At 39.9% G+C, this 25,395-nt stretch overlaps 1 protein-coding gene across 5 annotated transcripts in view; it reads left to right on the top strand.

Annotated features, from left to right (window-relative positions):
- ctnnd2a (catenin (cadherin-associated protein), delta 2a) overlaps window positions 1-25,395 on the top strand; it is a 234,914-nt gene that overhangs the window by 185,295 nt on the left and 24,224 nt on the right. For all 5 annotated transcript variants that reach the window (XM_069151523.1, XM_069151526.1, XM_069151525.1 and 2 more), the window contains exons 16-19: window positions 6,505-6,622; window positions 8,999-9,181; window positions 13,035-13,208; window positions 15,499-15,649. In XM_069151523.1, coding sequence (XP_069007624.1) covers window positions 6,505-6,622; window positions 8,999-9,181; window positions 13,035-13,208; window positions 15,499-15,649 — 626 coding nt within the window. The remainder of the gene's footprint in view (window positions 1-6,504; window positions 6,623-8,998; window positions 9,182-13,034; window positions 13,209-15,498; window positions 15,650-25,395) is intronic.

The raw sequence follows: 25,395 nt of genomic DNA on the forward strand, positions 1-25,395 counted from the left end.
TGAGACAAAGTCACTCAGTCGTCATTTGTTCCTTGAGTAACATCTGTAACATCTGTCTGAGATTCACTCTTGTCTTTCCTATGTCTGTTGCACAGATCTTAGAAACAACAAAAACTGTAGAAATTGATCAATAGTAATGTGTTATTTGTTCAGTGACTCCCAGCTCATTTCCTGCAGTACAAAGTTGCACACTGGAAAGGAAAATCAATGTCAAAGGAAAAATGTATAACCTTTCTAGGATCTTTTTAACAGTGTAATTGGTGAAGAACACGTCCAAATATGCAATAGTTTAATGTCTGCCAAGCCAGTCTCTGCAGGTTTCAGGAAGCCTGTTAGTGACCTTTTCTACCTTATGTGTGGATGTTACTTTTCAGAAAATAAGCAGTACGTACCATTTCCTAGTGGTATGGCACTTTGACTTTTGGTATGCCCCAGCTCCTCTAAGGTGCCATGTACCAATTTCTGGTGGTATACCAACTCCTTCAGGGGTATGCACCTATCCCTGGAGGCAGGATGCTCCTGTGCCACCGGTACAAAATGTTTGCTCGTGGCATTAGCCAGGCTAACGTGGCGTAGCAATAGACTGTACGGCCCTGTATGTATGTCTATGGTATGGCCTACCACTTTAATATGGTAAATGACATCAACAGACGGTTTGTACCAGTGGCAAAGGCGCAGCATGCGTCCAGGGATAGGTGCATACACCTGAAGGAGTTGGTATACCACCAGAAATCGGTACATGGCACTTTAGAGAAGGCGGGGCATAACAAAAGTCGAGGTGCCATACCACTAGGCAACGGTACGTACCACTTTTTCCGAAGTGACATACCACCTACCAATTTGGGATCTTGCTGTCTCTCCTTTCTTGTGAGACGAGGCTGTTAGGTGTATACAATTATAAAAAAAAAAATAAACATTGCCATATTCTATTTTTGAATTTGGTGCAAAAAAGCTAGTTTGTCATGGCAAATGTTTTGAAGATAAAAATGTTGACAGGTTGCTAGACTGGATGATAATTGGATGAATAAGGTGGGAGGTGCTGCATGGTAGCCCTTAAACATAGTGCTTGTACATAACTTGATTTCAGGAAAGCAGTGGCCAAAGCAAAAAGGCTGTGATTGTTCTGGGCAGCTCCCATGTTTAATCTTTTGCAGAGCTTCTACTGTTGGCTCATTCCATTAGCTTAAAAGATGTTTTCTTTTTTCTCATGCCTTTACTAGGCAGTACAGAGAAAATAGGAAGCAAGGGAGCGGGGCACAACAATAATTTACAGCCGGTGTCAAACTAGGGACATTAGTTTATGGTTGGTTGAGGTGTTAGGTTGTAATACTAAGATAATACTAGTGTAATAACCTAATGTTTGCACAGACATCTCTTTGCCTTTTTTACCTTTAATGATTTTGGCCTAGCAGCGCTCAAATATTTATTGTTTCTGAATTTGTTTTGAATTTGTCTTTTCAGGAAGGGGGCTCGTGCTCTAACACTGCCACATTTCTCTCCACAATTCCTCCCTCAATTCCCCATGAGAATAAGCCAAAAGTTATTTATTACAATCGGAAGACGGAAATGACTAAATACTAACACTTAATGGAAAAGTTACCAATACTATAACTAGTACACAATGATTTGTTCTAATCATTATCAGCTACCGTGGGTGGGAATGGTTTGCTCTATAGCACTGGCACCAATGGCAGGTCCCTGTTACTTCACTGCAGCTAAAATAACAACTATTAACTTCTGAATGGGATGCTTAATCAAGTTCTGTGTCTTTTTGCTCAGTGGGTAATTATTTAACGATGCAAGCTAATGAGTTGGACTGAATTAATGAGGAGTGACATCAGATAGGATGAAGTGTAAGCCCGTAATGGACTCGTTAAATGTAGACATTACCAGTTAAATTTAAGGAGATTCACAGACACCGTCATTCATGCCCCCCCCACCCCACACACACACACACACACACACACAAAGTAATTGAAAACTCTCTTGTGCCCTCTCTCAGCAAAGCGTTTTTAGAGTTCACACATAGACACTGCTTAAAGATATGTCATCTTCCATACTCATCCTCCATCTTCTTATGAAATATGCCATCAGATGTTCTGTCTCTCTCTCTTTCTGAGCGATAGCCGTATGCATAGATTATGTTATCAGGGTCTATGAATCCCTTATGTGAGGGAGGAAGCTGACTAAAACAAAGCCTGCTTTATCTAAATATTCCGTAATGCAACACAGCGAGACGTGAGAATGCCTGAGGACACATTACACCTGGAAAACAAATCTTTAGCAGGCATTTTTTCTGCATAAGAAATCCTGGACTCACTGTGTGTGTTGGTAACTGGCACAGAAGGAAAGGTGTGTTGCAGAAAGGCACGATATGTCTTTGCTTCATTGCAGAACCCACTATACTAACAAGCGCATGTGCACAGACACCACACAAATACAGGCCGTTATACACAAACGCATGGCATCATTCATTCGCAGTCTACGGGGAAGTTCCACAGTCCACAGGCCCTTATGCAGCAGACAGACACAAGCTATTAAACAGTGTATAACACGTAACCAGTGTAGTTATTGATGGGACATAGTAAAAGACCATCGAAATAATTTTAATTTCACATGTATTTGCATGCTTTGTCAGTAAATAATTTTTATTATTCAGAAATTAAAGAGGACAGCAACCTTGAAATTAGTGACATGATATTGACAGTAGTACAGCTTTACTTAACTTACCTATACGCCGTGTGGCTTCTCATAGTCGTCTTGGAGCTTGAAAAGAAGTATACAGATTTATTTCAAGTTTACCAAAGCTAATAGGTTCAATCGTGTTTTGGTTTCGTCGGAAGAGCAACTTAGGCCGTCATTGGTCAGTGTTTTGAATCTTAAATCTTGAAAAAACACATTCCTTTTATCCTGGAACTTTTTTTGTTTTTTTATTGCATTTAGATGAAAATTTGAGAAAGAAAAAGGACTCGCGGTTGTAGAATTCTGCTTCTGAAAGACCTGGTCTGAGATTTAAATAAAACACTTTTGAGTAGTTCTGTCTGGACTTTTATCGCAATCTTAGCAAAACTGAGCTTGCATGACATGGTCTGTCTAGTCAGCTATATAATGAAAGCTTCTTCTCAAACTACCGCAACTATGTCTTATCTTTATCTCCAGAAAGAGAAAGATAAGAATTACCCCATACTTTAGTTAAAACTTTGTCTGTGAGATATTTGTCAGGAGAGAAGATTTTGAATAGAGAAACAGGAGCAAGCAGAGTTTTGGTCCACCAATAAAAATGCTTTTTGCCAAACATACACAGGATTCATCACTGCATCTGATATTTTTGTCTGTTGTGTATTTTCCATGTGTTTAGTCAAAGTTTAACTTTCAGGCACTTCCTCTGTCTTATAGTATATATTGCTTTGCAAGCAAACATCACAATTCTCTGAAAGTTCTCTGTTAAACATTTATATGGCATAGTTAAGTACCTTCTCCTCAACCCGTGATGAGACATTTGATGAAAAAAAAACTTGATGGAAATCTCAGTAGAAGTCAGCATATTCAAGGCTGAGCGTTAAAGCAGTAAATAATTCACCCCCTCTATTTCTCACCCCTCCACCACCCGTCTTTGGTGCTTAAACATTAGTCAAGGTGAAGTGTTTTCACTGTTCTGTTATTTTATATCGACTCGACAAAGAATTGTGTCTCTGCTAAGCAGCGTTTCCATCATGTGCTTGTTTGCCCATTAGCATTCAAAGCGGGTGAAAATGACTTGACCTTCTCTTGAAAGCGGGGAGCCGTGAACGAGAAGTTTTAATTGAGTTCTTGTGTCTTCTCCTTTCTCTCTTTTCTCTCTTTGTCATCAGTACAATTTATGAATGACCTCATCTCATAGACTGTTGAAACAGCTGTGATCTCTTCATTATTTCAATGTGATGGATGAACTTATTCATTCATGCCACCACATTGTCTCCCTGTGCACACCACAATTGTCTGTCTCATCTGTTTTCTGACATTTCACCTTTAAATGATGATATTTAAACATGGATACTCAACTTTAACAATCGGTTTGTTCATCCCTTTGATTCCTTACTCTGTTTTGTCTGCTGCCTACAGAAACATACTGTACCTTTATCAGTAAGGCAGCATACTGAAAGTTCGTTGCAGTGTTGTCCTCAAATAAAGGTTGTAACAACCAGCCAATGAATTGGGAGATATAGAGAAAAAAAGGTGTGACTATATAATCACACAGTTGTGTTGCGGGTTTGGCCATAATGTAATGGCATGATGACTTTTTGCAAACATGCACCAATCTAAAACTGATACTAGACCAATATTGACTCAAAATGCTGGATGGGGTACAGTGACTATGGGGCCAATCTATGCAACTCAATTATATGTTTACATCAATAAGTGCACACTGCCCTGTGTCGGTAGCATACAGGAAGACCTGTCATTTTGTTTCTAGTAATGAAGTTACAAGTGGAGGGAGCTAACCACAAAGTTTTAGCTCTTTGTAGGTATATTGTGCTCAGAAGTTGAGCCCGGTGTTGCCTTACACGTAAAAGAATGATCCTGGTCTCTTCCACATAGTGAGGCACACAGCTTATTAATTAAACACTGGGATCGGACCAGTACTGGCTAATACTGAAAGCCCTATTGGGACTGATAACTTGGATCTAGGCATCCCTAGTTGTAGCCATTATACTGTAGTGGTAGACGTTACATGCATTCAGAATGGATCCGTCAGTGATAAATTGAAAGCATTCTCAGACATGAGTACTGAGACAGTTTAATTGTGAGAATAAAAAATAAAAAATCAGCTGTTCATGATCGTACTAATTTGTAGCCCTCCAATATGGTCGCCAGAGGACGTATTGTAGTAAATACCCTCAAAACGTCTAAAGACACATGCACTTCAGTACTTTGTACTGTCTATTCAGTTTAATTTTTAAAGGACAACACTGTCCCCTTCCATTGGCACTGTTCAGCTGAACTGACAAGAATTGATTCTGCTCAATCCGACTATGCTGAGGAAATACATTGAAGGGTTGTGATAATGAGGTTTTAGGACTCCATATTTGTCCCCTGGGTGCTTACACAGATAGACATGCTACACTATGCTTGTCATGGCTCAAACATTGATTTCTCTAAAGGCTGACTACAACATGGTGCACAAACAGACAGACTTGAATATTCATTTAGACACAGTTCTTGCATTTGTATTTAGGTGAATGCTATTTATGAGGAGCAGATTCACTGAAAGAGTATATGAAGCTTTCTTTTTGAACAATGAATTTTCTTAATTTCAAAGAAAAAAGTTGTGTGTAAAGTTTGCATTTGGTGTGAGTACAAACCTGCCTGTTGTTTTGTAAAGTGTGTAAAACATATCAAAATGACTGTCTATATCTGGCATGGCTCCCTTTCAAGTTGTTAAATCACTTAAAAATATGCTTGCCTACTTTTATATTTCATTTATAGTATCATTATGATTTTGTATTCATTCAGTAGTGTTAAACATTATAACTATTTCCAGTTTGTGTCAGTGTGTTAGGAATGTAAAGTATATTGGCAATGAATTTCCATAAATTATAAATCAGAATTTGTCCAGCTGCACTGCAGTCACCCGCTGCAGTGCAGTTATTGTAATGCCGTGGTCAATGTATATTGTCGAGAGACCTTAAATCATTTCACTTTTGAAGTCACACAAATATTCACCTGTGTCTGTCTCTGAATTATTGTGTCATTTGCATACAGCATCAGTAAACCTGGTGTAATTCTACATGAATAAACATGTATTATAAAGTATTGTTAGTTTTGTCTGTGCTATTTCTTCTGGAGTACTCAGTATAGACTGGAATATGATTTGTAAATGAAATATGATATTCATTCTAGCCCATGCCACACACCTCAGATTTATATTTATTTCATTGATAGAGACAAATGAATCATTGTCTGGTACTGAGTGTATCTGTCTCACAGGCAGCTCCATGGCGAAACCCAAACAAATCCAGCCCAACACCACCCACCTGTACCTCCAGTTCAATCAAAATTCAATTAATTATTTTTCTGCATCATATTGGCAAAGCTGCTAATAATAAATGGAACAATATTGTCAAATTATCAAAACAGCATTGACGTCAGTGTTGGCTGTGAAGTTCAGGCACCAACTGTCTGACTAAAGCAGCTTTTCCCCTTTCCTTTTTTTTTTTTGACTCAAGTTAAGTGCCTTAAATTGAAGTGAGCCTTCAGGGCATATATTGAGATGTATCCAGAATTTTAATGCTCCCTTTTCAATTGTTTAGTTTAGGGAGAGCTGCCAGGTTCCCTGGTATCTCTTTCACACTTTCTCTCTCCCTCTGTCTCTCTACACCACTTATTACCAGCTCTCTTTTTTTCTGTCTTCTTGTCTTATCTTACCTCCTCAACCAGCTTTCTTTCTTTTCCGATTTGTTGTATTCTCTCCATTTGGCAAAGACATGCACACTCCCCAACCAATATTTTGTGTATGTGTTGCAGGAATGTAAGCTCAGCAGGTGAGGAGGCGAGACGGAGGATGAGGGAGTGTGACGGCCTGACAGATGCTCTGCTCTACGTTATCCAGACCTCTCTGGGAAGTAATGAGATCGACAGCAAGGTGTGTGCGTGTGTGACTCTGAACATCTACATTGAATGTGTATTTTCAAATTAAATCATGAAGTTGGACTGCAGGACAGAAAGGTGTCCCACACCCTTTTTTAGTCACAGACAAACTGGAGAAATCTTTTTAGCACCTCCTTTACCACCAGCAGCCACTAGGATGAGACATTTTAGTTTTCAAAGAGTGTTCAGTTCATTAACACGTTATTTAGGGCAAATTAAAACTCCAATGTATTGCAACATGTCTTGCTGACAATTTCACACCACCAGTACTCAAAGTTGAGTTGGTTTACATTACCTTTTTGCCATTTTTCTGTGTGAGGTTTGCAGTGTATATGTGTGTGTGCATGTGGGCCAGTCGATACTACATAAACAAGTGTTGTGGATGGCTGACTTCTCAAGGTCTCCGTGTCTCCCAGCCTTGCTAAATGGCCATCCTTAATCACTGTTTAAACGCCCGCCCCTCTCCACTGTTTGACTGCAGTCACTAGAGGAGGACTGTTGTCGCCCTAGTAACAAAGATTGATTGGCAGACGAACCACCGAGTGATAGCCGTTACAATAGCGATTCACATTAGCCATGTGCTCATTTTGTACTCTGTCTGCCTTCTCCTTTTCTTTTTTTCTCACCTGCTTTTCCCAGAGTATCTTCTCCTCACACTGTTCATCTGGTCAATCATTGGAAATATTTACTACAAAAAGATCTAATAGTAATATATAATAGCGCCACTGCACCAATATTTTGTGCTGATTATTTAAAAATAAATTATTCTTCTAAAACAAGAGCAGAAATTGTCAAGAAACTCAAGCTGAAGTTGTTAAATTAGCAGATAACTGATTACCTACCAGTTCATGTGCCCGTAAATAGTTCTGTATGTCGTACTTTGTGACTCTCATCTCTTCCCTTTACTCCTTTAGTGTTCACAAATCCAGACAGAAATGCAATAGATCTGGAGTCACTATATGTAATGTGACAATTTTGATAGCCGGAACTTTAACATAATCTCCAGATTACTGTAAGGAAGTGTACAGATGCAAGTCAGTTGTAGGAACATTTACTGTAAATAGGTTTCCCAGGATATAATGGCACACAGACATGAGTCAATAAAGTTAACCCATACAGAAGTTAAAATTGATGGTGCAAGACTCGATTCTACATACGTAACCTACATAATGTTAACATTTCATAGATTATATGATATTGATCTTTGACAGCTTGTGTTAAGTACAGCTGTTACTGCAGGAAGCAGTTTACTGTCAGACCATTAATGTATGTAGTGCTTTGTCCCAGAGGAGTGCGTGGACTCTAAAAGCCCAGACTGTTGAAGAGAAGCACAAGGTCATACAGACGAGCTAACAACAGAAATGGCTGCGGTCTTGTATTAATTTGTTTCGTCCTTTTACCGTTTTAAGAGTGGAATTTCTGTGTCCCTGAGACATCCTTGAATCCCACCCAGGTGTGGGGCTGCCGGTCTGTAACGGACTCCGACCTCTCACCTTTCCTTGCTGCTGAACAGATGTACCACGTAATCATTAAAAACCAAGATCCAGCAGTCTTCTTTTATACTCTGAACCACGCAGCCAGAAATAAAAGGGTCCTGAATCAATGCAAAATAACAGATCGACATACCAAATGTCACAGTTAATTGTAAATATATTGTAACTACATCATTCTATAATAGCAAGTGAATAGAATTTCAGACATGACTGCCGCTCGCTGGAGTGAGACATTGTTTTGTTTGTTGCATCTCTTGAGTCTGTTCAATTACTCTCCTTAGTTGTTTTTGTGTAAACCGACGGTCAGACTGAGAGAAGATTGATGATTTGTCTTTGTTAATTTCTACTGTGTTGACTCAAAGTCTCCCCCTTTTTCAGGGATACACACATGCAAATACACACAGTCAGTCGAAATACACACCTAAGAATAGACAACACTGTAGGACATGGTTTGCTCTTGTTCAGACACTTGTATACTCATGTTTAATGGGGTGTGGTTCAATATATTGGGTTTGTCATTTTTCCTCATTTACCTGAGTTTCTTCTTATCTCCGTTCAAAGTGTGAGCTAACAAAATATAGAAGCCTATTACCTGAGATGATTGTTGTGCTTCCCTTTCTCTCTCTCACTCTCTCCATCTGTCTGGCTTATGGGTGGGAGCACAGTGCTGATAGTGTAAAAGTGTGAGAGTGGGTGGTTTTTATTAGCATGCTTTGACTTTGAGCTTGTCCTGTGTTTTCAAGCGAGATGTTTCTTTAGATGGCATCAAACCCAAATTTCCCATTTCAACTCCGATCGAATTTTTTTTTTTCATTTATATCTCTCTTTTGTGATCTTATCTTCCTTCTCCCCTTTCTCTCTTCCTCCCACTTCTCCAGACTGTAGAGAACTGTGTATGCATCTTGAGGAACCTGTCATACCGACTGGCTGCTGAGACGTCCCACGGCCAGCAGGGGGGGTTGGAGGAGCTGGATGGCCTGCTTTGTGACGCCAACGGCCGCGAGGGAGAGAGCTCCGGCTGCTGGGGCAAGAAGAAGAAGAAAAAGAAGGGCGCTGACCAGGTAAGGACAAAGATAATAGGAGATGATAGAGCTGGAGAATAATGGAGATGAATGAAGTTGACACGCTGAATGAAAAATGTGTGTTACAGTCATTCCGTCCATCCATCATATATACCTGTTTTTTTCTATGAAGGGTCACATTGGGAAAAAGGGGGGATTCATCCTGGACAGGTCGCCAGTCCATCACAGGGCTAACACTGAAAGACAACAATTCACACTCTTATTGAACCTACAGTGAATATAGAATCACTAATCAACCTTGCATGCAAGTCTGTAGACTTTGGGAGGAAGCCAAAGCACCTGGACAAAACCCATAGGAATGAATCTGCAAATCCACACAGACAGGCAGCAGCAGGTTGGAACCCTGAACCTTCCTGGCTGTGAGGAGACACTGCAAACCTCTGCACCACTGTACCGCCTTTGTCAAGCATGCCCTTAAATAATAATAAAAAAAAAAAAACTAACGCTGGCTTTAAAATAGTATCACTTCTTGTAATGGATTCCACAAGTCTGTGGGAATGCACTGCAGGGATGAGCACCACTCATCCCTCACCTGATGTTTAAATGATGGTGGTGTCAAACATACCGGTCCAGAATCATCCAGCAGGTGTTCATCTCCAGCCCCCAGGAGCAGCACTGGGCTCTGCAAAAATGTTGGTGTAGTGGCCCAACTGTGTTACTGTATCTTCTGCATTCACCTCGTGATGCACACTGGCCCAAAAATACATTTTCCCACACATAGTCATTGGAAAAAAAGAGCAGCTGTAAAACTGTGAATATGTTTTTCCGAGCATTACAAACCCTGTTAGATGGCTCTTTACGATCAGAAATCAAAGCATTTGGTCCAGTAACATTGGGGAAGCACATGTCAGTACATTCATGTGTACAAAGACCCAACAGGAAGTCAGACGGCTCGGCCAGCAGAAATCTCAAACACTCATGCTCTCTATTGGCTGAAAACTGAGAGGGACTTTAATGCACACGCTCATTGGGGCCAAAACTGAAGAAACATTCAGAACGCCCGGGCACCTCATAGGGGAAGCTTGTTAACTTTTACGGCAGCCATAGACACATGGGTTCAAAAAGTAAAAGAAGACAGCATTCATGATGAAGCCCAAATGTGGTGTGAGTGAGTGATTGAAGCAGCCTTGCTTTCAACAGGACTTTTTGGTAAATAATGGAAACCGAGATGAAAATCGCAGATCACAGAGTACTCTACAAGCTGAATTGAAAAGCATTGGACTCTTTTATTATGGATTGGCTCAGGTTTTTAGAAAATATGTTTAATCATATCTTACATAATTGAAGCTGTTTTATAGAATTGAAGCTTCTTAACCTAAGCTTCATTTTTATTTTATTTTTTCTCTATTTTTCAGTCTTTTTTATAAATTTGTCATCTAAGTTGTCAATATTGTTTATCTGCGCTGGTCCTTTTCTGTACATTAAACATAAATTTCAAGTCTGTCCATTCTGGAAGAGGGACCCCTCCTTAGTTGCTCTTTTAAGTTAAATGGGTTTTTTTACAGTAGTTTGTCTTCAACCAAATCAAATACATTCTCAGAAGGTCAAAAAGGTTGTCCGGTCTGCAGTAAACTTGTTAGACTTAGTTGTGAGCGTGTTAGGATTATGCAGTAAACATCAGATACAGACTTTAAGACCCTATTTGACTGAGCAGGACTGATGTTTGAGACCTTACCAAACTAGCTTATACTATACCCCAAGCTCACTTTGGGGGAAGGCAGGGTATGCCCTGGATATCACCGTGCCAACACAGACGGGAACAAAGACCATTAACGCTTAGGGCAATTTGTAGAATCACAGATTATCCTGACATGCATGTGTTTTGGATGGTAGGAGGAAGTTGGAGTACCCAGAGAGAACCCACGCAGGCACAGGCACAGCCCCAGGCTGGGATCGAACCTATCCGAACTAGACACTGTATTTTTGCTTTGTTTTATTCGTTGCTGACCAGTGGCTCTGCATGCGAATGCAACACATTGGTTGCACTGTCTGTCTTATTGAGAGAAAATCTTAAGGCTCTACTCAACAAAATGGCCGGTACTGTGAGGATGTGTCTAGTGTTAATACATACACCAATACATAAATACAACATTAGTACATATTTAGCGATACAGTGATACATGCAGAGAGGGATATAGGCAAATAGGAACTGGGGGGAACCCAGGGGTATACACACAAAAATGAGTGAGGAGAAGTAGACCGGTTCAAAGAGAGAGAGAGACAGAAAGGGTGTGAAAAGAAACAACGGGAGATGCTGAGAGAAGGAGAGAGTTATCTAGAGAGACACAGACACTTAAACTATAATGTAGTCCCCTTAATCATTTATTGAAGGTCAAGATAGCAAAGCCAGGGAGCAGTGTGGGAGCCTGAACTGGACCTAAACACTCCGAGTCGACCACTGGAACACACACAGTGACTTTCAAAGCCGTAATCTCTAACACTTCATATGATTGGCCTAGAGACACGGAAAAGATGGCAGAGCATAGACAGCACTCAATTGTTATCGAGCTATATGACTTAACATATAACTTAAATGTTTATGTTTATGTCATATCAAATAGGACAGCTACAACTCAACAACCCAATTAATTTCTCCAGAGCGTTGAGGTTAAACAGCAGTAAATGTGGCAGCTCAGATTCTTAACCATGCAGATAAAGGATATAATAAATATACCATTTATACATACACGTTTAAAACAAAGTATGGAATTCATGTTTTGAAATATCACATTTTAAGGTTGCAACGTACTGAAGCAAATACATTTGAAAATGTTTGATATACTTAATAGTATCGTTTAGAGAATTGTATATACGCAAATAAACATTATACATTCATATTTAGTATGTAGAATGTCTCTGGGCAATAGAATAAGTTGATGCTCCTTGTTGTACTGCCTCTGCATATTTTAAACTATAAGAAGCCTTTGATTTTTATGATCAGACAATCTATGTATAGATAAAAACATCCACACTCAGTCTCACACACTCCACAGCACCTCTCTGAAGACGCACACTAGCCTAGTTTACCTTGAGACAAGGGGAGGAGGGGAAGCAGCAGAGCGAAACCGAGAAGGTCGATAGGGAGAGGAAAAACTGAGAACTGGAGAGAGAAGGATGGAAATAGAATAAGAAAATAGGGAAAGAGGGAGTGAGGCAAGAATGAAAGAGAAAAAGGAAATTGAGAGAGAGGTAGAGAAAACGAATCAACAGGAGAGAGAAGCAGAGCAAGATGAAAATGACAAGCAGGAGGGAAAGGAGAATAAAGAAATATAAATAAAAGGGTGGAGAGATAGTTGTGGGTTTATGCCTACGTGAAAGAAGTGGGGGTATGTCACTCAACGAAAAGGTTCAAACATCAAGAGACTCCATTGTAGTGAAAGATGGAGGTAAAGTAGGGAGGTGTGGAGCTTGAGGTATATTGCTCAAAGCAAAAGTAGGAGTCAAACATTCTCTCAGTCTCACTCACTTCCCAGATGCATCTCTTTTTTCTTTCTGTCTTCTGCGCTTTCTCACGTCTTTCCTCCATCACTATTCTCCTCAGCATAACAGGTTGACAGGGCATGATTTACTCTGTCTCTTAGACTTTTTGTAATAGGTCAGAGTGTACAGCGTGGAGTTTGTTTTCAAACAACAGTTAGACACACAGGAATATACAGCATACCGATGCACAAATGTCTGGCTCTCATGAATGTTGCAGGTTTACGCAGACATCGGGCTCCATTAAATGAAAGACAAACTTCAAACTTTTAACCAGTGACACAAATGAGACATTTTTTGGTTCTTTAAGCAAACTTGTGTTTATTGAAAATTGGTCCCACTCTGTCTCCCATAGTGGGACGGCGTGGGCCCCTTCCCAGACACGGCAGAGCCCCCCAAAGGGGTTCAGATGCTGTGGCACCCCACCATCGTCAAGCCCTACCTCACCCTGCTGTCTGAATGCTCAAATCCCGACACCCTGGAGGGTGCAGCTGGGGCTCTGCAGAACCTGGCTGCAGGCAGCTGGAAGGTAACAGCTTGGTTAAAGACGTTTCCCTTCCTATGTTGTCTTGGCTTGAAACTTAAATGTGCACATGCTACGTTTGTCCTCACCTAGCTGTGCAGTGAACGCAAAGACACAGTGTACACAAATTATTTGTGCAGATAAACCGCAGATAAAACTGTTTATTCACATCATATGCAGGACAAACTACTTAAGTGTGTATGTGTACGTGACTGTGTGCAAGATAGTGTGCGATTATGTGTGCCTCTTGCAAAGAACGGCTCCACACCCGGACAGTTAAATGTAGCAATACATATGAAGTCATCTGCCTCCGTACTCTTAATAGACGCCATCCAACCCAAAAAAAATGGATTCTGTCCCAAACATAATACTGGTTTATTTTATTTATTAAAAGGTAACCTGATAAAGATAAATTATATGAGGGATGGTGATTTATAAAATGGGAAAATGTAAATCAGAATTTGGCCTGCCAGAGTAATAAATGTATTTTTCATGGCTGGTGAATATCTGTTGAAATGTTACAGAGAAGTTAAGTGTCAACAAGAACACAAAAGTTGATTGTGTTCTTTAATGGTTTATTTGGTTCCAATGAATTCAACAGAGCAGACGATAAGCAATCTACTCTCACTCAAGATACATTCAGCTGAAATAATGTTCTATTTGCTCAATACAAAATTCTGCTGACTTCAGAATATGTAGAACCCAACCCTCATCGTTTTTTTTATATGTTCTATACAATTTAACATTGCTCAGAAGCCATTCGATTACTATAATAATGTAAGGCTTGCGAACCTAAACACACCAGGGAGTAGAACCAGAGTTCAACAGCATCTGACTGATGAAAGCAGGTACATAGTAATAATGTATGAGTCATTTGGTCGTATTTGAGAGTGCCGGTGAGGGCAGCTTAAGCCTTGAGGGTGGTTTATATAAAGGTAAAAAGGCAGAAAATGTGAGGGTATAACCTTGGAATCACCTTAAATAATGGTAAAACTGCATCAGACATTGTTGGTTATAAAAAGGCTACCTGGAATTGAATGTGTGGTTAAATATCCGCAATCAGATCTTTTAGTTTTGCTGTATGAGAAAACCTGAACTTCAGAGGGAGTGACAGACAGGGGAGCGCACTGCAGTAGAAAGTGTGTCTTAGTGGTCCTGTAGCTGTGTGTGGGATGTGTCTGTAACTAATTTTGATTTGGTAAGTATTTCCACTGATGGTGGAGTGGACAGAGAGTCAAAGCATGAGAGGGATGGAAGAGCGGACCTTGAGAAAAATCAAGGGAGGAGGAGGAGGAAATGGTGGGGGCAGGTGGTCTTCAGGAAATCACATTTTCTATTTTTGAGGGTTTTACTGGATGCATGTGTGTTGTGTTTGTACTTGTACTGTGTTGTGTCTGCTCCAAGCAAAGCGCCCTCTCGTTTGAGACAAACAGTTTCTGAAGAAACAGTGTTGGCGTACTACTGGCACACTCTACACTCTGCTCACTTAAGTCTTGGCTAAGACATCTGATCACTTATCTCCAAAGTTGAATTATTTCCTTCATTGATTACGTGCATCATATTTTTTCCCATTTTAGTTTGTAAGATTAACAATACTGTGTTGAAAGAACCTTCACACACCCTGAGGAGATAAATGATTAATTTATCACACAACCTTACAGTATCACGCCTTACCTACTAATACCCATTCTGGAGTGATATTTAGCACCTCCCCAGTCTTCTGCAATTGGCCCATAAGATGACATCATTTGAGCTGTTTGGGGTCGAGTGGTCCATTTTAACATACCTTGATAGTTATTGAGGTAGGATAGAGTGGTCTCCAGGCTCAAACCTCTTCTCTTTGCTTCATATAATTATCCCTCTCACAGTATATCACCTGTGAGTCAGTGTGATTCCTGAGCCTCTCTCATATTGTCCCTGAATATAACATCTCCCATCTGACCTCAACCATTGAGCTCCGTCCGCCTCTTTTAACTTTTTCCAACTGCAACCACTTGACTCACAGAAAATCGATGGCATGGAAATAACCAGTCACACAGTGCACCCATATGACTGCAGTGTTTAGAATAAGTTCAAATGTCATATACTGCTCCCATTATCTTATTATGAATAACATCGCTGTCGCAAACACATGCTGTGAGTGCTTTTTACATGTTTTTTATTTGTTTGAACTTTATTGCTGTGTAGCCTCACTTATATTTAACAATCCAGTGTGGGGGTTGTAAATATATTTATCAAACCTCTCTTTGAACAGCTGATTTTAAAGCTGATCTTTCATATACTTTCTCCCTGTCAGTGGTCAGTATATATTCGGGCTGCTGTCCGTAAGGAGAAAGGCCTTCCCATCCTGGTGGAGTTACTGAGGATAGACAACGACAAAGTGGTGTGTGCTGTCGCCACTGCCCTCAGAAATATGGCCCTGGACATCAGGAACAAGGAGCTCATTGGTGAGTACTGATAAAGACTTTCCCAATGGATGATATTAAATGGGGGGAATGTAAGATGAAATCATTGATCATTCGCTATTTTGATCTCTTTCAAGTCACATTTTGGACATGTGCACCGTAATCCTCAATTGTAGTCTCTTTAATTTGTTAAAGACCATCATCTACTCATTTAATCTCTGAATGCATTCTCTCATAACCGTTCTGCTGTGGTCTGTTACCTTCAGTTAGATATCATTTAAGACTTATGCCAACCTGGTTTGGACCATGTTAGCCTGGTGGAGAACGTTGGGTCAGCTTTGTGATTTTGACCCATTAAACAATTATAAAGATTAAGTGAGATAATTGGTAATCACAGGCTTATATCAAATCTATATAATGAGCTAAAATTTTAACTGAGGCAGATGTGATCTGAAACTATAAGGCTCTTCAGCTGTCATGTATTAAGTACACTATGATGTGGAAGCTGTGCTTGTTGTGGAGGATATCAATTTGGTTTGTTTTTCAATTTCAGCTATAGATTAAAATATATATTTTTTTTTAAAGTTACTTATTTTACTAAAGCCAAGTCTGTCTGTGTGTGAGAGACAGAGACAAATAAAATAAGTGCACTGCAGGGTGTGATTTAAGAAAATAAACTGGGAGTTAATGTGTATTTGAGCAAGATGAATAGAGAGTGGGAGAGAGATAATGTAGCAGGAGAGACACAGATCAAAGGCTTGTATTAGGCTTTGAAAAGTACACTGTGGTAATGAGTGAGCCGCAGTCACTCTGGTAGCGTTGACGAATCTAGGGATTAGGAACCACTTTTTCAACCTGACTCATTGGGCGACCTAATAGCCAAGTGGTTAGGTCACATATCTCATGGACACAGATGTCCTGAACAGCGAGTTCTCGGTTAGATTCCCAGCCAGCTGGACCTACACTGCATGTTATTACCCTGCTCTGTTTTTCGGTGTTTCATATCTATCTCCACTGTCACTAACAAATAAAGGCATCAAATGCTTAGAAAATACTCTTACAAAAGAAAAAGAACAAATACGAATACATTAAGACACTTGGACTGTATATTATTTGTGTCTATGTGGGTGTGGCCATCAGTGTTTGTGCATGTCTTCCTGTGTCTACGTGTGTGTGTGTGTGTGTGTGTGTGTGTGTGTGTGTGTGTGTGTGTGTGTGTGTGTGTGTGTGTGTGTGTGTGTGTGTGCGAGGCATCTTTTTTTCTCTGACTGTATCTGCCTAAACCCACACCGCACACGGGCATATGATTGTACATGTGGAAATGTGTGCATGTGTGACATCACCTCTCTATCTCTAATATATCTGCTAGTCGAAGCTTCCTGGTGGGCTCAGCCGTTTCTATGGCAACCCTGCTACCATCAGTTTCAAGCAGGGGTTTCTGGAGCCTCTCTGGGTTTTGTAGAGTGTTGTAAGAACAACAAGGAATGCCGCTGGCAAAGCTCAACACGCCCCCTGCTGTGATGGTCTGGCTGGCGGACGGCTGCGAATTACAGGCTAATTGAAGGCTTCGCACCGAGACGATTCACTGGATTTGAAAGATTTTTGTTATATGCTTTTTTGCCTTCTTTTTTTTTCAAATTCTAATAGCAAGTCGGAGAAATAGAAAGTTTAAGTGGTGTGAAATCCTTACAGCTGCATTCATTTGTTATTTATCCCCATAAAAATGGGCAAGAACTGTTGCATATCATCCTTTTCTAATATTTTTCGTGGCTGTCCTACATCAGTTGTCCAAAAAAAACCCTGCAATATTACCAGACAATAATTTAAAACAAAACAGAAAAAAACTATTGCTTAAGGATATTCAGAATTTGTGTCAGCATAGAAATGTGGGGAAAACTCACCCTTGAAAAGCTATTTTTTTTACACAAATAGTGTGTAATATATAACATCATTGGTCTAAACTATTAATATAGTATAAGAAGGTCAACATGCACACCGTTTTCTTCAGTGTTTACATTAAATCTGACTGAGCCTTTTGTCCTTTCAATATATTTGTCATTTGAATAAACTTAAAATAAAACAGTTGACATCGTGACACCATTAATCAGTTCTTGTAGTTGACCTTTTACAATTAGGGCACATTTAGGTTTATATTTGGAAACCATTAGTATTAGAGGTAATACCCCATATTTACTTTTAGTATTTTGTATCCGTTAGCTTCCTTTGCAGAGAAAGATAACGAGGAGAGTCACAGAAAGAAAGATAGACACTGTAATGAATTTGCACTTCACAGAAAGAAAGGCAAAACACCAGTTGATCGAATAACATAATTACCTGCAAATTCACAAGGAAAATCAATTCAAATTTGTCTGGCATTTTCATTTTAACACACGCTTGACTTATGCAGTTGCATCGTAACATGGGGTAAGTCCTGTGTGTGATTAGCTCTCCCAGCGTGATTTCTGAGACTTAAGAGACAGACAATAAGGCAGAGGCATGGTGATGGAGGCAAATTAAGATATATAATGGAGATAAAGAAAATTAGGGGCACTGCAGATGCTCATTCTCTCAGAACAGCTGTGGCTAGTGCCATGAGAGATGTGCAGATTATCTTAAAAATGCATTAACCTGTGCAAGAAAACAGAGATCCTGACAAAAGTTGTTGTAGTTTTGACAGTCAATTCTTTAACATAAGTATTGAAAGTAAACAGTTTACTGTAGGTTGCTGTGACACCTTTCGGATCATTTTGGTCCAATTCTCCAAAAGACGATGTATTGAAGCACCCTCAAGTCATTTGAGCATCGAGAGGCAGAAAAACTCTAGCAAACACTTATCTATATAAACTCACCCTAAAGAGAAAGGAAAACCTGGGCATCTCATCTCATTGTTATATAATTAATTTGTATCGACACTTTTTTAGTGTTTCTTCACCAGCCAATGAATTGTTAATTTGTCTCTTTTTGGCTTTATTTTTGGCTTAAAAAAGAAACTACAGAGAGCTTCAGAGTGAGTTGTTGATTCTCATTGGAATTGTCTTACATATCAGAAACCTTCTCAAACACTTTTTTCAGTTTTGAAGTTGGTTACTACTCATAATACAACAGTGATGGTAACTTGGTTGTTAATCTAGCTAATATTATTTAAATAGCTACATCGTGATCATTATCATTTCACAAATCAATTGTTCAATCAATCTTGTTGAGACAGCCAAATGGTAAATGAGGTGGAGAGCGACAGTCAGTGTCAATGGCACTCAATGGCACAGAAAGACAGAAAGTCTCTGAAATGCAGAGAGAAAATGGAGAGGAAGAGAAATGAGAGAGTGATCAGTCAGGGTTGAGCCTTTGCTCTTGGCGAGGTGTGAGTTGATATGTGTCGACAGAAAAGAAGCAGAGGCCAGGCACTCCGAAGAGACAAGCCCCATTTGGCCCATGTTCGCCAGCTTTATTCACCACAGCGACTCTAACCTCTGAATCAAACACCTTTTTCTTTACACAATGCACTTCTGCAAAACAACAGTTTAACCGGAAGCGACAAAGCGATCTCACGCATCAGTTTTTGTGTCTTTGTGAGATCCAAGTTCCACCTAATTATGATATCATTTTGCATGGCTAATCTAGTAAAAAAAATCACCTCTTTTTGAAACGCAAAAACCAAATCTTTGGGTCTTAAAACTCATGCGATAGTGTGTCAAAAGCTGTTAGTGCCGGTAAGTTTGGCAGCATCACCGTGGGGGAATGGTAGTTTGCATGAGAGCTCAGTAGAGTGAGCGGAGATGAGAATCATCTTTCGCACACAATAACCTCAGTGTCAAATCCTTTGGAAAGCACCATATGATTGGACAGCAGCGAGACAAGCAAGAGGGGAGGCGCAAGAAGGGCACAAGACGACAGGAGGACAGAGGGAAAAAGCAGAGAGAGGCCAAGTCACGCTAAACAGACTGAGTACAGCAGGATGGAGGATGAAACAGAAGAGAGAGCAGTGACAGCTAAGACCTAACCACATATGTATGCTTATATTCCAATCCCTCTGTAATGTGATTTACTGCCATATTGATGTCGCTGAGAATCATTCCTCTCATCTGTCAACGTTTTTGTCTCTCCTCATTTCACCTCCTTCATAGTTTTTGATTTGCATAATGTACTGTACGCCTGTGTAGCAATAAATGAATCCCATTCACTGCTACACCGTCTGTCAGTGCAATTCTTCCCCATTTACTTACAGATGGTAATTTGACACACATTAATTGGGAACAGAGCTTGGATGCCAAAAAGACACTGCATTTGTTTTATATATATACAGCAACCACCCCTCACCACCACATGCTGTGTTTGCAACCAAATCCAAACCAAGGTTAGTGTTTCATTAAAAAAAAAGTGATTAATGTGAAAAATTTGTATTCATTTGAGACATTTAATGAATAAATGTGTTTTTTTTTTTACAAAGTGATATGCTTTAACTACTAAATCTAATTGAGTTTCTGGATTCTGTAATAATTTCATTTAATCCAAACATGAATTCCTAATTTGATGTCCCATAATGGAAATTATGAAAAATATGACTTAAAAAAAAAAAAAAAAAAACCTGCAGAGTTGGATGTGAAACTTTTCAAACAAATGCATCATATTTTATGAAAACCTGTTCATTTGAGTTCCTGAAAAGTATTGAGACTTTTTGGCAATAGTGATATTCACATAGTGCCCATAGGAAATAATCATAGAGAATGCTTTAGCTTCAAGCAGAGACATCAAGAATATCGAACCAGTGATATTTTAAATACCAGATTTGCTCACTGCCTTCCTGCATCTGGATTACAGTAATTGACTTCCAACATCAAACAAAGCGCTCCAATTGAAAGTGCGTCAAGACCACCTCTTTCGTGTGAATCAGGGGGTGCTTGTTGTCGTACACACCCTAGTTTAATCAGGATTTTCTCTTGTTATATGTGTAGCAGCTTCCTCGTTGTATTTGAACACAGTAAGAATACTGATAACATCTTTTGTTCCCCCGATTGCTTGCTGGTTGCAGTAGATACCTTATTTTCTGAAGTGAGGAATATAGGTGATTTTTTTTGTTCAACTATTAAAAACTCAAAGCAACTTGATAGCGTATAATATATAAAAATGATGTTACGTAACAACTCTTGCACCTTCTTTGCATTTTCTCCTTTTCTTCTTTTCGCTTCATTCACCCCTTCAATTCCTGTTTCTTTGTCTTTCTTCTCGCAACTCGTATTGGCCTAAGCCTCTCCACCACTCATACAATCAAGTTCCCACCTTCCTGAACCATACAACCCTTTTTCTTCTTCATAGTCTGCTCTTTTCTTCCTCCTCCTCCTCCTCATTCATTTCCCCACTCCCACTCCTCCCTCCTCGTCTCCTCCGCGTGTTGTTTCAGACATGAGCTCATAACGCCTCACCTTCCCTCTGTTGCAGTCTCTCGCTCTGTGTCTCGCGTTGATGACATCGGCGCTCGGGAGTGTTACTGTGGAAACCAAAGTAGTGCACCACAGGCATGTCACTAATTGCATGATTGCAAAGTGTGTCTGTGTGTGTGTGTGTGTGTGTGTGTGTGTGTGTGTGTGTGTGTGTGTGCGTGCGTGCGTGCGTGCGTGCGTGCATGCGTGTGTGTGTGTGTGTCAGAGTTTGTGTTCATGAGAGGTCAGCTGCTGTGATGCGCAGATGCAAAAGGGGTAGATCTAAACATTTTATTTCACACACACACTCACATTGTAGTACACTGTGAGATTTCACTGAGGAGAGGGCAAAAAAATTACATTACGTGCTTCCTTCCTTCCTCCTAAATATTTTTAGATCACCAGAGAATGTCCATTTTGTGTTTTCTTCACCGACGCCAATTTCAACATATTTTACCATCCCTGCTGTCAACAGACTGCAACAATGGTAAGCATAAGCAACTTTGCAAGGCTAGCAGGCTGAGAGACAGTGTGGCCGCATCCGCTGACTCACACAAAGTTGACACTCACTTCTCTGTCCCTGTTGCTGCAGACTTTATGAAATCTCTCTGTCGCCTTCGGGATGAATCTCTCGTGTGAGGGGTCTGGCATGTCTTTTATCAGCACACTTTGTACTCTCTGGCTTTATCATCCTCTGCTCTGCTGTGCTAGACTGCTAGCACGACAGAGAAATCGAAATAGAGAACAATAAAGAGAAATACAGGGAGGGGAAGAAAAGAGCTGCCGTGTGATTATGAGATTTTCTGTTCTTACAGCTGTTCCTCTAGGATCTGGCTCATGTTCAGGTGATCTTTAGAGGTGCACAGGCTTATATAGTTTTGCTTAGTATTTTTTCCATGTTATATTCAAAGTTGGTTGTTCATGATTTTATTCAAGAAAATGTCTCCCTAAAAACTATTCATCATCACTGAGAAGGTGTGGTGTGACTTTATCTCAGCATCACAGTGAATTTTCTCTCCTCTGTCACTGTGAGCAACAGAGGAGTGCATGAATGCAGTATGTATGTTTGTGTGTGTGTGCATCCATACGTCTCCCCTAACAGGCATCTTATTCACTTGTGCAGAATGTGTCTCATGAAGCCACAGGTTCCTCACAAGTGAGAAAAGCACCCACACCTTTCCTCTCTCTCTTTCCCTCTTCTGCAGTTTACGCTGTAAACCCATCACCTAGACATTAAAGGCAGACACAGAGGGCGAGATATAACTGGTGTGGAAAGCACCAAACGCAGGAAGGCAGAATATTGTAGAACTGAGAAGCGACAGCATGCCACTTTCCAATTTACCTCCATTTTTGACCTCTTTAAACCTGCTACGTTCCATGTCCGGACTCTCCTCTGCATCTTAGTTATTTATAAGCTGAAAGGAATATACCTCACATTGCAGTGGAGAATCAGACGGTCTTTGGAAGCCATTTTTTCTGCTTGATGAAGCTGTTGACTGCAGGGTGTTTTTGTTTGTGTCTGTGTGTATACAGTAGGTGATTTTTTTTTATTTTTGCTTCGATGTGGCTCCTTTCCAAATGAGCCCATTATCCAGAACTCATTAAAATGCTGTAATTTGGTGTCAATAAAATGCCATCACTCCCCCTTGAGTGACAATAATAATGTTGGAGAACGTCTCCAGGGTCTACGTGTACTCTGTGTAATCTTGGTGTATTGTCTAATATTCAGTTTGACATCTCAGAGGCTGACATGTAAGGATGTCTCCTACATCACTTTGATGTGCTCAATAAAGGAATATTACCACTGAATAGAAACCAAAACCTTGTTGCTTTGAATCTGGCGCCCCCTGTCAATGATGTTATGTACTACAGATTTAATCACCCATGGGGAACTGAGACGAATCATGCAGAGATATTGAAACATTAGTTCTGTCACAGGATTTTTCATCAGTAGGGTCATACCACTTTTCAAATTTAGCTCAGATTTTACTAACCATCGATTGTCATATGAACACTATGGAGTAACAACATTAATAGGTGAGTGCTTCACTTATTTAGATTAGGATTAATTGTTAAGATCTTTTACTTTTTATATAGGATAGAAGGATAGAAACACAATTGCCATGTATCTCTACTTATGACCATTTGATGCAGCATCCTGGCTTATATCAAACGGATGCATTATATACATGAATATATCTGTAATTGTGTCTGCAAAGTTTAATTTTGGTCCTGTTATTCACAGCAATTATCACATTTTGATAAGTGAAAAAAGGAGTCACATCTGCACAGCTTATTATTTAGGTGGTAAACTTTAATTGTATCACACGCTTTTGTTCACCCAGAACATACTCGGAAAACCCAGAAGAGCTTTATAAACCTAACATAGCAGAAACGTTTGATGACAGTAAGTGTACAGCAGCCCACCTCAGGGACCCCAACCCAGTCACTGATAACTGTGTATTAACCATCCTTTATCCTCAGACAGTCGGACGCCACAACCAATCAAGCCGTTTCATCTTTCCCCACATCTCCCTGAGACAATTACCTCCAATTTTACTTCAATAACACTCTCCCTTCTCCGTCAGTAAACAATCAAATCACTCTATTGTTGAGGGTAATTGGATCTCTTTAAATCAAATCAGCCATTATGGTCCTGATGAAGCACGCCCTGCTCAGCGGGAGTTAGCGACACATGAGGGAATGGAGCACAGGAATACATTACTGGCTCTGCCTCCCAGGTGGAGATAGCTATATTGGAGTAGTGTAATACAGGTTTATTAGACTGTGCAGTGATCAGCACAAGGCTTGTTTCGCTCCTTGAGGACATGTTCCAGGTGTAGCTCACATTTCAGTGACAGAGAAAGTAGATGTAAGAGGAAAGGGGAGATTGCACTCCGGCATGTAGAGGTGATATCAGTGTCACAGCAGGACTTTAAAGTAGAATGAGTCGCCACCCACTCATAAAAAATCCATCTTAATTTGCTACTCGGCTCTTTTATTTCTTTCCTTCATGTGCAAGTACTTATGATCACTGTGAGGTTACAGGAATAATTGTTCCACAATGTTCCTGGCTTTTTCACTTAGCTTGGCTTCTGGTGGCAGTTCTACATGAGAGATATATTGTGTACTGAGGAGTAATTAAATCCCTGCATTTTAACAAATATTGTCCTCAGCTGGGAAATGTGCACATCAAACGATTAAGCTATGAAATGTGTTGAATTTTGTACCAACATTAGGACAGTGCAGCAACTCCCTCTCATTTATATTCATCTATAATTCATCAATAGGCTTCTTGAAGGCTCTGGGTATCATGGTGTCTGGATGTAGGAAAGAGGCCAGATTTTATTTGGCTAAAGAGGTGTCGGAGTACAGATTTGCTTTAGTTTAGTTGAGTCTTTGCTATTTATTGCTACATAGAGTGTTAATCTTTGTCTATCACAAATATTATGAGCTGCTACAACAACAAAAAACACAACAAAAAAATGACATTGTGAAGATGGGATAAGAAAAAAATTCTTAGTCTTTTTTTTTTTCTTTTTTTTTTAAACAATGAATTCACATAAAACAAACAACTTGCAAGAAACATCCCAAAACCAGAACAAACAAATAAAAAACTGAAGCAAACAAATAGAAAGCCAGATAATGAACAATTTCTCTGTTGTGTTGAGATGTGTACTGGTGTGTCTGCACATCAATATGTGTGTGTATTGTCAAGGTGAGGTGTGTATTAGTCTTTCAGTCATGCTTATTAGTACTCGGTGATTATCAAGAGGCTGCATCTTCCTCCAACAAGACTGTCATTAAAAACCTTGGAAATATAGAGCACCTCTCCATTTGATTCTTCAGCTATGAATGCATTTCACGTTGCATTCATTGCAGCTAATGTCTAAGTAGGCTGGATGTTCTATTTCTTTCCTCAGTTTCTCTGTTCTTAAGTTATTATTTGTGTTCACCTTCATCGTCTTTCTTCTCTATGGGTGACTGCTATGCTGTTCCCTCCTTATCTTCCTCTCTCTCCTTTCATATCATTGTCTCCTTTCCACTCTTGCCTCCTGTGGCATGAATGTGATGATTTTACAGAGACTGAGAGAGAAAGGCAATGGACACACCTGTGTACACACTTATTCAAGCTCATTTTCAGCATATGATGATGACATCTGTCTTCAAGCAGAAAATATTTAGACAAACACATTCAGATCTGCCTTTAATGATTTTTCATGCCTTTTCTTTATACTCTTTTGTCATGATTGTTATTACCTGCAGTCAGTCAGTTGATAAATTAGTCCCTCACTTCATCAGTCAGTCAGTCATACACGGAGTCAATTATCAGTCAGTCAGTAAATAAGTCATGCAATAAATAAATAATTC

Source organism: Embiotoca jacksoni, unplaced genomic scaffold, assembly GCF_022577435.1.
Source record: "Embiotoca jacksoni isolate LCO1_2020_lvr unplaced genomic scaffold, fEmbJac1.0.p SCAF_17, whole genome shotgun sequence".
Lineage (NCBI taxonomy): Eukaryota > Metazoa > Chordata > Actinopteri > Embiotocidae > Embiotoca > Embiotoca jacksoni.